The sequence below is a fragment of the Pongo abelii genome, chromosome 7, assembly GCF_028885655.2.
Source record: "Pongo abelii isolate AG06213 chromosome 7, NHGRI_mPonAbe1-v2.0_pri, whole genome shotgun sequence".
NCBI lineage: Eukaryota > Metazoa > Chordata > Mammalia > Primates > Hominidae > Pongo > Pongo abelii.
This window is the reverse complement of record NC_071992.2, coordinates 139,442,915-139,456,663: the sequence shown is the minus strand read 5'-3', so window position 1 is coordinate 139,456,663 and position 13,749 is coordinate 139,442,915. Positions and strand designations below refer to the sequence as shown.

The 13,749-nt window shown below is 37.0% G+C and overlaps 1 protein-coding gene across 16 annotated transcripts in view; it reads right to left on the bottom strand.

Annotated features, from left to right (window-relative positions):
- TBC1D31 (TBC1 domain family member 31) overlaps positions 1–13,749 on the bottom strand; it is a 96,047-nt gene that overhangs the window by 32,448 nt on the left and 49,850 nt on the right. For 12 of the 16 annotated variants that reach the window (XM_054560852.2, XM_024250535.3, XM_063726275.1 and 9 more), the window contains 5 exon segments: positions 6,596–6,729; positions 6,098–6,277; positions 4,285–4,517; positions 3,575–3,727; positions 2,459–2,594 (listed from right to left, as the gene is read on the bottom strand). In XM_054560852.2, the coding sequence (XP_054416827.2) occupies positions 2,459–2,594; positions 3,575–3,727; positions 4,285–4,517; positions 6,098–6,277; positions 6,596–6,729 (836 nt within the window). 16 annotated transcript variants of the gene reach the window in all.

The window sequence follows — 13,749 nt, the reverse complement described above, 5'->3', positions numbered from 1 at the left end:
TGGGTTTTGAAAACCAATTTAAAATTAACAAGCTTTAAACAAAAGAAGTATCATGCTATAAAGAGATGATAGATTTCTAATACATATGAATTAAAAATACTTTGAAAGACTTAGGCCAGGTGCCTGTAATCCCAGCACTTTGGGAGGCCGAGGTGGGCCGATCACTTGAAGTCAGGAGTTCAAGATCAGCCTGACCAACATGGTGAAACCCCGTCTCTACTAAAAACACAAAAATTAGATGGGTGTTGTGGCGGGCACCTGTTATCCCATCTGCTCAGGAGGCTGAGGCATGAGAATTGCTTGAATCCGGGAGGCAGAGGTTGCAGTGAGCCGGGATCGCACCACTGTACTCCAGCCCAGGTGACAGAATGAGACCCTGTCTCAAAAAAAAAAAAAAAAAAAAAGACTTAAAAAATACTTAGTATTTTATCAAAACTAGGCTTGAAACTCTAAATTAGTGCATAAAGTCAGTGCAATCCTAATAAAAATTCCAATAGGATTGGGAGAGGTGAGAATTCCAAAAGTGAAACAATTCTTAAAGTCTATTTGGAATGATAAACATTTGAGAATACTGAGGAAAACTCTGAAAAGGAAGACTAATGAGTGAGAATTAGGCCTAGTTAATAAAACACTTCAAAGCTACTGTCATTCAAACAGTGTGGTACTGGCTTAGGAATAGAAAAAGCAAGGAAGGAGATCAAATATGTAAGAGAATTTAATATGTAAAAACCATCAGTTGGCAAATGACTTGACTAATAGTCAACAAACGGTGTTGGGACAATTGACTTGCCTTTTGGAAATAAGTAAGCTAACCTGACAGAAAGTTAAGTCTAACTTGACAGAAAGATGGATAAATGATACAAACATGTAATGTGTAATTCTACAAATGGAAGATAAGTAACAGAAAAGATGCTTAAGCTCACTAACAATAAAAAAGGCAAATTGAAATAGATTATTTGTCATCTATCTGCCTGGCAAATATTAAGACTGATGCAGTACAATTGACTATACTAGGGAGTGGGTACTCTTACAGACTTAAAATAGCTGAAACTGTTTCATGTTTAGAGAACAATTTCGCATAATTTAGAAGTTACTCAACAAAAGTATTTGTGCAAGTACTCAAGACTTTTACAATGTAGCATGGTTTTCTTATTTGCAAAACACTGCAAATAACTGAAATGTCCAATAGCAAAGGATTAAATAAGCTATTAATTCAATGGAATATTATACAACCACAAAAAGAGAAATAGATACACATATAACAAATATGAAAAGATATTCAACATATGTAATTTTAAAAAGCAGGTCACAAAAACAATGTATAATGAGAATAATCCCATTTTTGTATAAATATAGGAAAACATGACCATAATTACTCCTCTATCTATAGAACATACCTGAAAGTCTATGTAATTAACCTTTTTTTTTTTTTTTTTTGAGACTGAGTCTCACTCTGTTGCTCAGGCTGGAGTGCAGTGGCATGATCTCGGCTCACTGCAGCATCCACCTCCCAGAGTCAAGCAATTCTCCTGCCTCAGCCTCCTGCGTAGCTGGGATTACAAGTACCTGCCACCACACCCAGCTAATTCTTGTATTTTTAGTAGAGACAGGGTTTCACCATGTTGGCCAGGCTGGTCCCAAACCCCTGACCTCAGGTGATCTGCCCGCCTCGGCCTCCCAAAGTGCTGGGATTACGGGCATGAGCCACCGCACCCAGCCAATTAACCATTTTTTAACAGTGTTTCTCTGGGGATGATATGAGAACTAATGGAGAAGGTCAATTTTTAATTCTGTATGTTTTGTACTGGAAATTATTTTTATACTGGCCACAGATAATTTTTATATGAAAAAAGAATATGTCCCCTAATTAAAAATTAACTGCTGGGCTTGGTGGCTCACGCCTGTAACCCCAGCACTTTGGGAGGCCAAGGTGGGCAGACCACCTGAGGTCACGAGTTTGAGATCAGCCTAGCCAACATGGTGAAATCCCGTCCCTGTGAAAAATACAAAAATTAGCTGGGTGTGGTGGCGCGCACCTGTAATCCCAGCTACTTGGGAGGCCGAGGCAGGAGAATCACTTGAACCTGGGAGGCGGAGGTTGCACTGAGCTGAGGTCACGCCACTGCACTCCAGCCTGAGCAACAGAGCGAGACTCCGTCTCAAAAAAAAAAAAAAAAAAAAAAAAAAATTAACTTAATGGCTGATGCTGATATTTCTAGTTTTAGAGAAATAGTCACCAAGGACACTTGACTAATTTTCCTGGCATTTCTTAAATATTTAGCCATTCATGAAATACAAAAGAGAATGAGAAAGCTGAGGGGAAAAGTAAATACAATTAAAGGGGCTATTTAGTATTCATGGTGGACTCTAAGAATATTATTTAATTTGAAGGTGTTCATTACATTTAAGTGAGAGTAAATGGAGATGATGTATGAGAACTAAGGTAAGAATAATAAACCTTTCTCCCAATTTCATCATCCAGTCTTCTTAGTTCCATTTCCTGTTGATCTTGCTGAAGCTTCAGAAAACGTCTTCTTGCAGCATCTTGTAAGTGCATTTCCTTTACTTTCAGCTCTCTTTTCACAGCAGCTAGCCTTAAATACAAAATACATCAAGTGGAACAAAAACAGCAATTCCTAATATGATTTAGTTTTTTCATAACAGGTCTACCATGCCGATCATTTCAATACAATTGATATCCTTTATTTGAAAGAAGAATGCCAGAACTGCTCCACCGTTACCAAAGATGATGTATATTTATGCTTTGAGAATTTTAGTAGAAAGCTCACCGGCTCAGTGCAGTAATTCCTTTTAACCCACACTATAAGTCTGTTACATAAAGTTCCATCTAAGAATAAGAATCAATAAACACAGAAGTGAGTTTCCCAACTATTGGGCTTAGTCTCAATGTTTATCCCATAATTTTACTTAATTTACACATTTTACCTTATTAACATAGTTTTATATATTGATTTTTAAGTTTTTTCTTTTTATTTTTTAAGAGACAGGGTCTCACTATGTTGCCCAGGCTGGCCTTGACCTCCCGGACTCAAGTGATCCTACCTAGCAGCTGGGACTATAGGTAAGTGGCACCACACCCAGCTAACATACTTTTGAATACACATTTAATACTCATTCCCCTGTCCTCCAAAGAGTTAAATGGGTAATGACATAATCATTCTATGTTACTACTGTCAGGTCACACACATATGTTTAAAACACAATTAAAAAAATTATACTCCACTAAAGGTGATGTACCCAGCATTCTATTACAAAGCATTTCTGCTCACTATAGAATAATGTTTCTAAATAATGTCCTTCAAGGAACATTAATCCATGCAAAGCTATATTATATTCAGCATAACTTTAGAATTACATTTTACTACATAGCAATTTTTTTGAAAAGTGGTATATAAAGATTCTTTTTATTAACTTAATAGTTGCTTAATAGAAATGCTACAGTTGGGTAATCCTATATATAATGTTGTTTCTAAAATGAAAAAATGGAAGAACATAAAAATTATTTAACTAATTTATATGTCCAGATTTTTTTTTTTAAAGTGATAACACATACCTCTGTCTTTGTTGTATCATTTTCTCCTCCTCTTGTAAGAGCATTTCTCTTCTTGTTTCTTCAGCTTTACGAAGCAGCTCCTGTTTCTGGTACCAAGCTTCATCTTCAACTCTTTGCTGGTCGACTTTAGCTTGCATATCTTCAACTGTCTGCCTTAAGTAGGTAATATTATTATGAAAACACAAAGAAGAAAGCTAAGAATCATCAAAACACAAAATGTATACTGATTAATGTATAATCCATTTTATTTCCATATGCAAGAATTAACTATCTTTAATATTTCTAGCCTTCAAACTCTGATTTTACACAAATACTCATAATTTAAATGCATTTTTTTTTTTTTTTGAGATGAAGTCTCACTCTGTCATCCAGTCTGGAGTGCAATGGCATGATCTCTGCTCACTGCAACCTCCTCCTCCTGGGTTCAAGTGATTCTCCTGCCTCAGCCTCCTGAGTAGCTGGGACTACAGGTGTGTGCCACCATGCCTGGCTAATTTTTTGTATTTTTAGTAGAGACGGGGTTTCACCATGTTGGCCAGGCTGGTCTCGAACTCCTGACCTTGTGATTCACCTGCCTTGGCCTCCCAAAGTGCTGGGACTATAGGCGTTCGCCATCGTGCCCAGCCAAATGTATTTTTCATTAAAACTTTCTTATTATGTTTATAACATATTTCATTGTACCAGAAAAAGAAAAACTATTCCATAATTACCTCTCTCTTAAGTAATCCAATTCATCATTCCTTATTCTTTCTCGTTCCTGTGTTTGATAGTCCACAATAAACTTTGGATATTGATTAAATACTGGATACTGCCCTTTTGTCAGTGCAACAAAAACATTAAGCATGCTGTCTGGATGAATGTCAGTAGGCGTGGTCTCCATGAGATGATAAACTTGTCTAATCACAACATTTATATCCAGGTTATTCCGATGGTGAAAAAAAAACTGTAAGAAAACTTGGTGTTTAAATCGAGATTTACCTGACAAAGCAATTATGAGGTAGAATTAAAACAAGAACTAAAAAAAAGTGTATCTATCTTTAAGTGTATCTATACATTTTTTTTGCAAATTCATTAAAGCTTTTCTTTACTCATGTTTTAAAACGAAGACAATTTATTTAAAAAATGTAAGAGTTTCACAATCATAAGAAATTCTGACATAAAATTAAAAAACGAAGGCTTTTCTTACAATAGAATAAGAATGCTTTAACAATGGAACAAACTCTGCTTGGATTTTTTTTTCTTCAAAATCCAAAATAAATTATAAATTAGCCTTTGAAAATAAATTAGCTTGATTCTTTAAAAATATCTGAAATGTTTCCACATTATCTTGTTCTGCTGGAAGATCCAAATTAATGTATCACAGGATCATGAAGTAAAAATAAAGTTTAATTGGACAGTAACCACTAAATAAGTAACACACACACACACAAGAACCCAACTAATTCATCTCGTCCAGCAAAAGAGCATCTACTTTTTATAATGATCTTAATGCTTTCTTTCAGACACTTTCCTGCCAAGTCTCAAAACTCTCATGTTACCTTTTGCATGTGTAATAAGCATTCAGACCATCTGAGACCAGCTGGGTCATGATAAGATTATGCACAGAATAACAACCCTGTACCTGTTAAACATCCTTTATAAAAGCAAAAAGTGGCCGGGCGTGGTGGCTCATGCCTGTAATCCTAGCACTTTGGGAGGCCGAGGCGTGTGGATCACCTGAGGTCAGGGGTTCGAGACCAGCCTGGGTAACCTGGTGAAATCCCGTCTCTATTAAAAATACAAAAAACTTAGCTGGGCGTGGTGGCGGGCACCTGTAATCCCGGCGACTCAGAAGGCTGAGGCAGGAGAATCTCTTGAACCCGGGAGGCAGAGGTTGCAGTGAGCTGGGATTGCGCCATTGCACTCCAGCCTGGGCGACAGAGTGAGACTCTGTCTCAAAAAAAAAAAAAAGCACAAACCCCAATATTATCATGATTCTTTTCTTAAGCTATGATTATAAGACTACTAGCCTGCTATAATTGCCTACTTTATTGTCTATAAACTGTACACGGGTAGGGATGTGGTCTAACTTGTTATCCTTTATATTCCTACCACCTAGCACCAGTGTCTGACATATAACAAGAACTCAATAAATAAATGGATTTTTCAATTGAAAAAACTGATATGGCCTGGTGCAGTGGCTCACGCCTGTAATCCCAGCACTTTGGGAGGCCAAGGTGGGTGGATCATAAGGTCAGGAGTTTGAGACCAGCCTGACAACATGGTGAAACCCCATCTCTAATAAAAATACAAAAATTAGCTGGGCATGATGGTGCGCACCTGTAATCCCAGCTACTCAGGAGGCTGAGGCAGGAGAATCGCTTGAACTCCAGAGGTGGAGGTTGCAGTGAGCTGAGATTGCATCATTGCACTCCAGCCTGGGCAACATAGCGAGACTCTGTCTCAAAAAATTAAAAAAAAAAAAAAAAATAGAGAGAAATAACCGATATTTGAGAACCTTCTCTTAAAAACAAGGACTGTTACCTCAAAGTCATCTTTAAGATTACAGTTGAGCAGAGGCACTCTAGAACACATGTTGTAGGCTACAACAGTCATCAGAAGGAAGGAAGGATGGTTGGAAAAGATATTATCAAACAATTTCAGCCACTCCTCTCTTGTCAGCACTTCTGAGAACACAGTTTCAAGAAGAGGCCATGCATATAGCTAAAACAGATAAGGAAAAATTTATTATTTTTCTAGGGAAAAGTAAAAACGGAGTCATTGGTAATATTCCCTTACATTCGATTTAAGCTATGAAAATCATATTAAATACATAATTATGAAAATAACTACCTTAATTTGGACCCTTCTTTACAGACTTTCAGGAAGGCAGTTTAATGAAGAAAAAGAATGGAATACTGTTAAAAATACAACATGTAGTATGCTTTTTATTATACTCCTTCAAGAAAAGACTGTTTATACCAGAACCAATGTTAGCTTACAAAATAAGGCATGTTATTCTAAAAACCTTATGCTTCTTACCTGGGAGGTTATATCATGATCTATGAAGTGTTGCAGCAGTTCCGTGTCATGAAATGCCAAAACATTTTCTATCATACTAAGAATATTGATAGGAGGATTAGGAAAATATTCAAACCAGTGTTGACACCAATTGACTATGAAGGAAAAAAAAGAAAACATATCTTTAAATATCTTTCTATGTTATCAAAACTCTTTGCAATTCTTAAATGTATCCAATCTTTATGTTCTCAATATGTCCATGAATAATAAAAAAATAACTCTTTGTATTGTATGACAATCAATTTTAAAATTCTATCATGTTAACATAGTATGTTTACAGAAATTTTGCAAATTTCCTTACAGTAGTCAATGAAAAAGTGTTAATTAAAACAAACAATCACAACTTCTCAAAGTACTCCTGATGGCATTCTGGCTCCTGACTCCTGCTTTGTTCATCATCTGATTAACAAAATGATCTTTCTAAAAAGGGCCCCTATTTAACCCTTCATTAAATGTAATCAACGTTAGCATGCCAATCTCCTCAAATCTACTAAAATTCACAAGTAATCACAATTAGAAAAACTTAAGGAAAATGTTCAAAATTACATCAGCAATATATAAAAACAAATGTGTATATACTGTATCCCTAATCCCTTAAACATTATAATGACAATAAAAATGTCCTCATTCTGAGGAAAAGACTGATTGTTCTATAACCATGGTAACAAGGAATAACCAGTAAATAGCCACCAGGACTGGTTTTATATCTAATTGATCACTGACAACTTGTTTCAGTAAACTTGACTTGAAAACCAACCAATCAGTAACAGTGGCATTCTTTGAAAGTCAGCTAGTCCAAAGTAGAATATATTCAACTAACTCTAAGGCTGACTTTGACTCACTTGCGCTCTGTAATCAGTAAAATGACCCACAGATTGTTCTCAAAACCGTATATAAGACCATCGGTTTGTTTTGTTCAATAAGACTATGTTTAACTTCTCCTTTAGTTAATTTTTAAATTTTTTAAATTTTAAATATTGAGTTGTAGATTCATCCTTTGATAATAAGATCTCCTATCTCAAAATAGCAAAAGAAGGCTTTATCAGCAGAATATTAGATTACAGTGGTTTATAACAACTTTCCAATTCTGGAGTTCCATTATTTCACTTATTATTGATCATTTAAATTTGAGTTAATAATGAAGTCATAAATAAAATCTTGCAAAGACTGAGCTTTAAAAAATATTTCAAATTCTCTGTAGCTCTTAATTTTTTTTCTTTTTTTTTTGAGACGGAGTCTCACTCTGTGGCCCAAGCTGGAGTGCAGTGGCGCGATCTCGGCTCACTGCAACCTCTGCCTCCTGGGTTCAAGTGATTCTCCTGTCTCAGCCTCCCAAGTAGCTGGGATTACAGGCACCTACCACCACGCCCAGCTCATTTTTTTTTTTTTTTTTTTTTGGTATTTTCAGTAGAGATAGGGTTTTACTATGTTGGCCAGTTTGGTCTCGAACCCCTGACCTCAGGTGATCCCCCCGCCTTGGCCTTCCCAAGTGCTGCGATTACAGGTGTGAGCCACCATGCCCAGCCCAGCTATTAATTTTAAGTGGAAAAATATGGTTCAGCACCTGAGTACTTGTTATGTCTCAGACACTGGTAGTTCTGACAATTTAAAACACCACACATATACCCAAAGGCCTGATCCTTACAATCTTCATTAAGAGAGCACTGTTTTTCCTTAGCAAGAGGATATCCTACTGCATACAGTAACTGTCTGCCTGCTCTTAAGTATTTTTATTCTGCTTTGATGCCACCACAAAAGCATGGGTAGAGGACCTAGAGAGAGAACTGACAGATAGCAAAATACAGAGAAATGATAATTGTGTGGAGACTCTTTGCTAAACCAAAATACTTTATGTCTGGTCATAAAAGAGACTCTAGTGTCTAAAAAAGACTTTTACAAATACATTCCAAATTATACATAGATGTGACTTTTCCTTCAAAATGTCTTCTAAGTCCCAACTAGCCTATAAACCTGAAAGCCAAAATGATGGCGTATCCCAGCAGTGCTAGTACTTAGCTGAAGTTCAGTACATTTTTTAAAATTGTGCTTACTTAGAAGCATTCAGAATGTCAACAAAACAGTTGCCACTTTTTTTTTTTATAATTATAGAGTGGTATTCAGTTAACAAAACATTTATTTTGTATAAGCTACATCAGAGAAAACTGAAGATAAAAAAACTACTATCCCCAAACAAAATAACTAATTTATGCTGTGGATTAACAAAAACTTGCTTTTAGATTTCCACGCCAATTTATAATTCCCATAGTATACCAAGCAAAGTTAATCCTATTGAAAATATCACCAGGACAAGGCTACCTAAAGACATTCGATAGAGTGTTAACTATACAAAAAAAGACACTGTACAGTTTAAACAAATGTTACACAGCCTTACATTTCAATTTTTTTCTTTAAAAGAAGTGAGTGTGTACAGGAGTGTTAAATCCTTTATAGACAAAAAGAAAAACCTATGCTAGAACCAACATCATCTTCTTCATCTTCCTCATCCTCCTCCTTTTTCTTGCTTTTTTCAGCCTTGATGGTTCTCATTTTTGCTGCATCAGGCTTTCCTTTAGCTTGGTATGCAGCAATAACCTTTTCGCATTTTTCCTTCGGCTTTGCAGCCTTCTTGTCAAAAGGCTGTTTGTCATCTGCAGTGGTGTCCCTCCATGTCTCTTCCAGTTTCTTTGCAGCATCACCAATGGATAGGCTGAATGTTCTCCTTTGATTTCAAGGCAATATTAAGAACAGAACAAGAAAAAGGTCAAAGGAGGCCTCTTGTGAGATGCATTGGGATCCTCAAACTTCTTTGTTTCCCCTTTAGGAGGGATGTAGGTTTTCATTTCTTTCATGATGAAACTTGTCTGCCTTTGCCGTGTCTTCAACTTTTCCCTTCCCTTTAGCAGACATGGCCTTCCATTTCTCTGAAGCCCTTCTTAGAAAACTCTGAGAAGGTGACTGCAGTATCTGGGTGCTTCTTGTGCTTCTCCTGGCAAATCTGCACAAAGGACGCATGTGATGACATTCTGCCTCTCAGCCTCTTGGAATTGCCTTGCTAGTGTTTAGTTCTTTTTCCTCAGTGAGGGTAGAGTCACCCAGTGTCCATCGGGCTCGTACCTGTGCCAGTGGAGCTCCAGGTACTGCAATGGCCATGAAAGCAGGTCAGACGCAGCCTCCTCACTCGCTCCCCTCTGAAATGTTACTCTTTAATAAATGTTTATTGAGTAAAACTAATTTGAGACCCTTGATAAAAATCCACCACTCATGCTGACCATCCAAGAGGAAATAATAATCTCCCAAATTTAGATTTCAGGCATGTTTGTTCAGAAGAGAAAAATCAATTTCCTTAGTATAAAACATTTTAGCTATGTAACAAGATTTTACCAGAAATAAAAAAAATAAAAAAGTTTTGCATGCATACCTAAATTAACTATAATCCGTTTCTTTCTGTATTAATTATAGTAAAATAGATGTTATTTGCCACTTTAACCATTTTTAAGTATACAATTCAGAGGTATTAATCCCATTCAGGGTTATACAATGATTACCACTATCTACTCCCCAAATCCTTTCAATACCCCAAATAGAAACTCTGTATCCATTCAGGACTAGCTCTCTGTCCCACTTTCCCTAGCCCCTGTAACCTCTAATTTATTTTCTGTGTCTATGAATTTGCCTATTCTAGATATTTCCTAAGTGAAATCATACAATAACTGTCCTTTTGTATCTAGTGTATTTCACTAAGCATGATGTTCTCAAGGTTCACCCGTGTCGTAGCTAGTATGTGGCAGGACCTCATTGCTTTTGACAGCTGGATAACATTCCATTATGTGTATTTACCACACTTTGCTTATCCATTAATCTGTTAATAGATTGTTTCCATCTTTTGGCTATTGGGAATAACGATGCTATGAACATTCACACGTGAGTATCTGTCTGAGTCTCAGTTTTCAATTCTTTTGGGTATACATCCAGGAGTGAAATTGTTGGGTTATACGGTGATTCTATGTTTGAATTTTTGAAGAAATGGCAAGTTGTTTTTCATAGTGACTGCACCATTTTATGTTTCTACCAGCAATCAATGAAGGTCCCAATTTTCCCACATCCTCAATAAAATGTGTACAACATTTTTAAATTATAGCTATCCTAGTAGGTATGAAGCGGCATCTCATTGTGGTTTTGGTTTGCATTTCCCTAATGACTAATGATGCTTGAGCATCTTTTCATACTCTTGGTGGTCATTTGTACACTGCCTATGGAGAAATGTCTACTCAAGTCCTTTACTCATTTTTTTAATTGGCTTGTTTGTCTTTTTGTCATTGTGTTCCTTTTGCTTTTAAAACACGGTAGTGCTATTGGCAGGTAAATTAATACTTGTGTTAGTTTGTTTTGCTATTGCTATAAAGAAATACCTGAGACTGGGTAATTTATAAAGAAAAGGGTTGAACTGACTCCTGGCTCTGCAGGCTGTCAAGCAGGGCTCCAGCACCTGCAGGAGCGACAGATGAGGTGAGGGCCAGGGAGACAGCAGCAACGAGAGCACAGGGCAGACGGTGCCATGCTCTTAAATGACTAATTCTCGCGTGAACTAACTGAGCTAGAACTCGCTTACAACCAAGGGAATGGTGCTAAGCCATTTATGAATGATTCCCCCTCATGATCCAATACCTCCCACTAGGCCCCACCTCCAACATCAGGGGTCACATTTCAACATGACATTTGGAGAGGACACACATCCAAACCATATGACAACCTTTTTGGGGAATCGATTATTCTTATTTTATGACCCAATAACACCAATTCTGGGAATCTACCCAAAGGAAACTATTATGTTTGTATGTGAAGATAGTTATAACGTTGTTACTTTTAATAGGTAAAATGCCAGGTGCGGGGGGCTCACGTCTGTAATCTCAGCACTTTGGGAGGCTGAGGCGGGTGGATCAGTTGGGGTCAGGAGTTCAAGACCAGCCTGGCCAATGTGGTGAAACTCTGTCTCTACTAAAAAAATACAAAAATTAGCCAGGCGTGGGGTGGCAGGTGACTGTAATCCCAGCTACGCGGGAGGCTGAGGCAGGAGAATTACATGAACCCAGGAGGTGGAGGTTGCAGTGAGCACTATTGCACTCCAGCCTAGGTGACACAGTGAGACTCCAGTCTCAAAAAAAAAAAAAAAAAAAAAAAAGAGGTTAAAATTAGAAACAATCTAAATATCCAAAAAGATTAAACTAGTACATGCACATTATGTAATAATAGCCAATAAAAAATGTTTATGAAATTTATAAAAATAAGGGAAATATATATAACATGAAGTAAAAGTAACAACAAAAAGCTGCTTTGAAAGTGTGGAAAAATTAGAAAAATAAAATTCTTGCAGTTGGGGAATACATAAATGATATATCCATAAGATGAAATACTATATTATGCAGACAATAAATTATTATTATTATTTTCTAATTTTTTTTTTTTGAGATGGAGTCTCGCTCTGTCTTGCCCAGGCTGGAGTGCAGTAGAGCAATCTCAGCTCACTGCAGCCTCCACCTACTGGGTTCAAGTCATTCTTCTGCCTCAGCCTCCTGAGTAGCTGGGATTATAGGCATGCACCACCACACCCGGCTAATTTTTGTATTTTTAGTAGAGCTGGGATTTCACCATGTTGGCCAGGCTGGTGTCAAACTCCTGACCTAAGGTGATCCACCCTCCTCAGCCTCCCAGAGTGCTGGGATTACAGGTGTGAGCTACTGCGCCTGGCCTAAATTATGTTTTTCACGAATATTTAATGATTTGGGAAGAAATGCTCTTATAAGAAATCACCATTTTCAAAGATTATCTTTGGAGAAGAGAAACATTGGTAAATTTAATTTTCTTTTGTGTATTTTCCTATATTTTTCACATTTTCTCCAATGATCAGTAAAAAAATTATCAAAACAAGTACAATGTAACAAAAACGTAGAGAAAAATACAATAAAATATACAACATCTATACACTTGAAACTTTTCTTATTTCTACTTTTCAGAATTTTAAGTTAAATTACTTATCTCCTTTGTATAAGAAAAACATATTAAGTAACAAAGTACATATAAAATTGATTTTTGTTAAACCAATCTATAATTTAGATCCAGTTTAACAGACCTGATTTTACTAATATGAAAATAATGACTCAGCTTTCAGTGTAAATGATGACGATAGAGAGTAAATACAGTGGCTGCAAGTACAGACTACGAAGTCTGCCTGCCTGGGTTCAAACGCTTGCTCTGCCCTTAACCTAACCTTGGGTAATTTATACTCTCTGTGCCTCAGGCTCTTCATCTGTAAAAAGGGGATAAATAATACCTACAGCATAGGATTATTTGAAGGATTAAATGGATTAATAAAGGCAAAACACTGAGAATGGTGTCTGGTACACAGAAAATGCTCAATAAACATCAGCCATGGATGATGAGGATGAGGACAGAGGCCAACGCTTGGGTATTAAATCACAGGAGCTATGTGCAATGCTTTACAATTATAACAGTTCTATGAAGAGCAACTGTCTTTCAGTAAGTGAAGGATCTGCTTCATTCTTACTAGCAAAATCCAGTCTATAATACTTTTAAAACTTTACTATCCAAATTTTGTTTTCTTTTTTTTTTTTGGAGACGGAGTTTCGCTCTTGTCGCCCAGGCTGAAGTGCAATGGCGCGATCTCGGTGCACTGCAACCTCTGCCTCCCAGGTTCCAGTGATTCTCTTGCCTCAGCCTCCCAAGTAGCTGGGATTACAGGTGCCCGCCACCACGCCCGGCTAATTTTTGTATTTTTAGTAGAGACAGGGTTTCACCTTTCACCACATTGGCCAGGCTGGTCTCAAACTCCTGACCTCAGTTGATCCGCCCGCCTCGGCCTCCCAAAGTGCTGGGATTACAGGTGTGAGCCACCGTGCCTGGCCTCCAAATTTTCTTCTAAATAAAAAGGTTTACATATAAATGCTTCAATTGTCTATTTTATGTTTGATACCTTATTGTTTCACACTTTCGTGACTTAAAAGTAGAGACATCTAGAATTGTTAAATGTTGCAAAGGTGCAAAGACATCAGGAAAATGTATAAGAATCCATTCTTGATCTTATACTTTAACAAGTATTT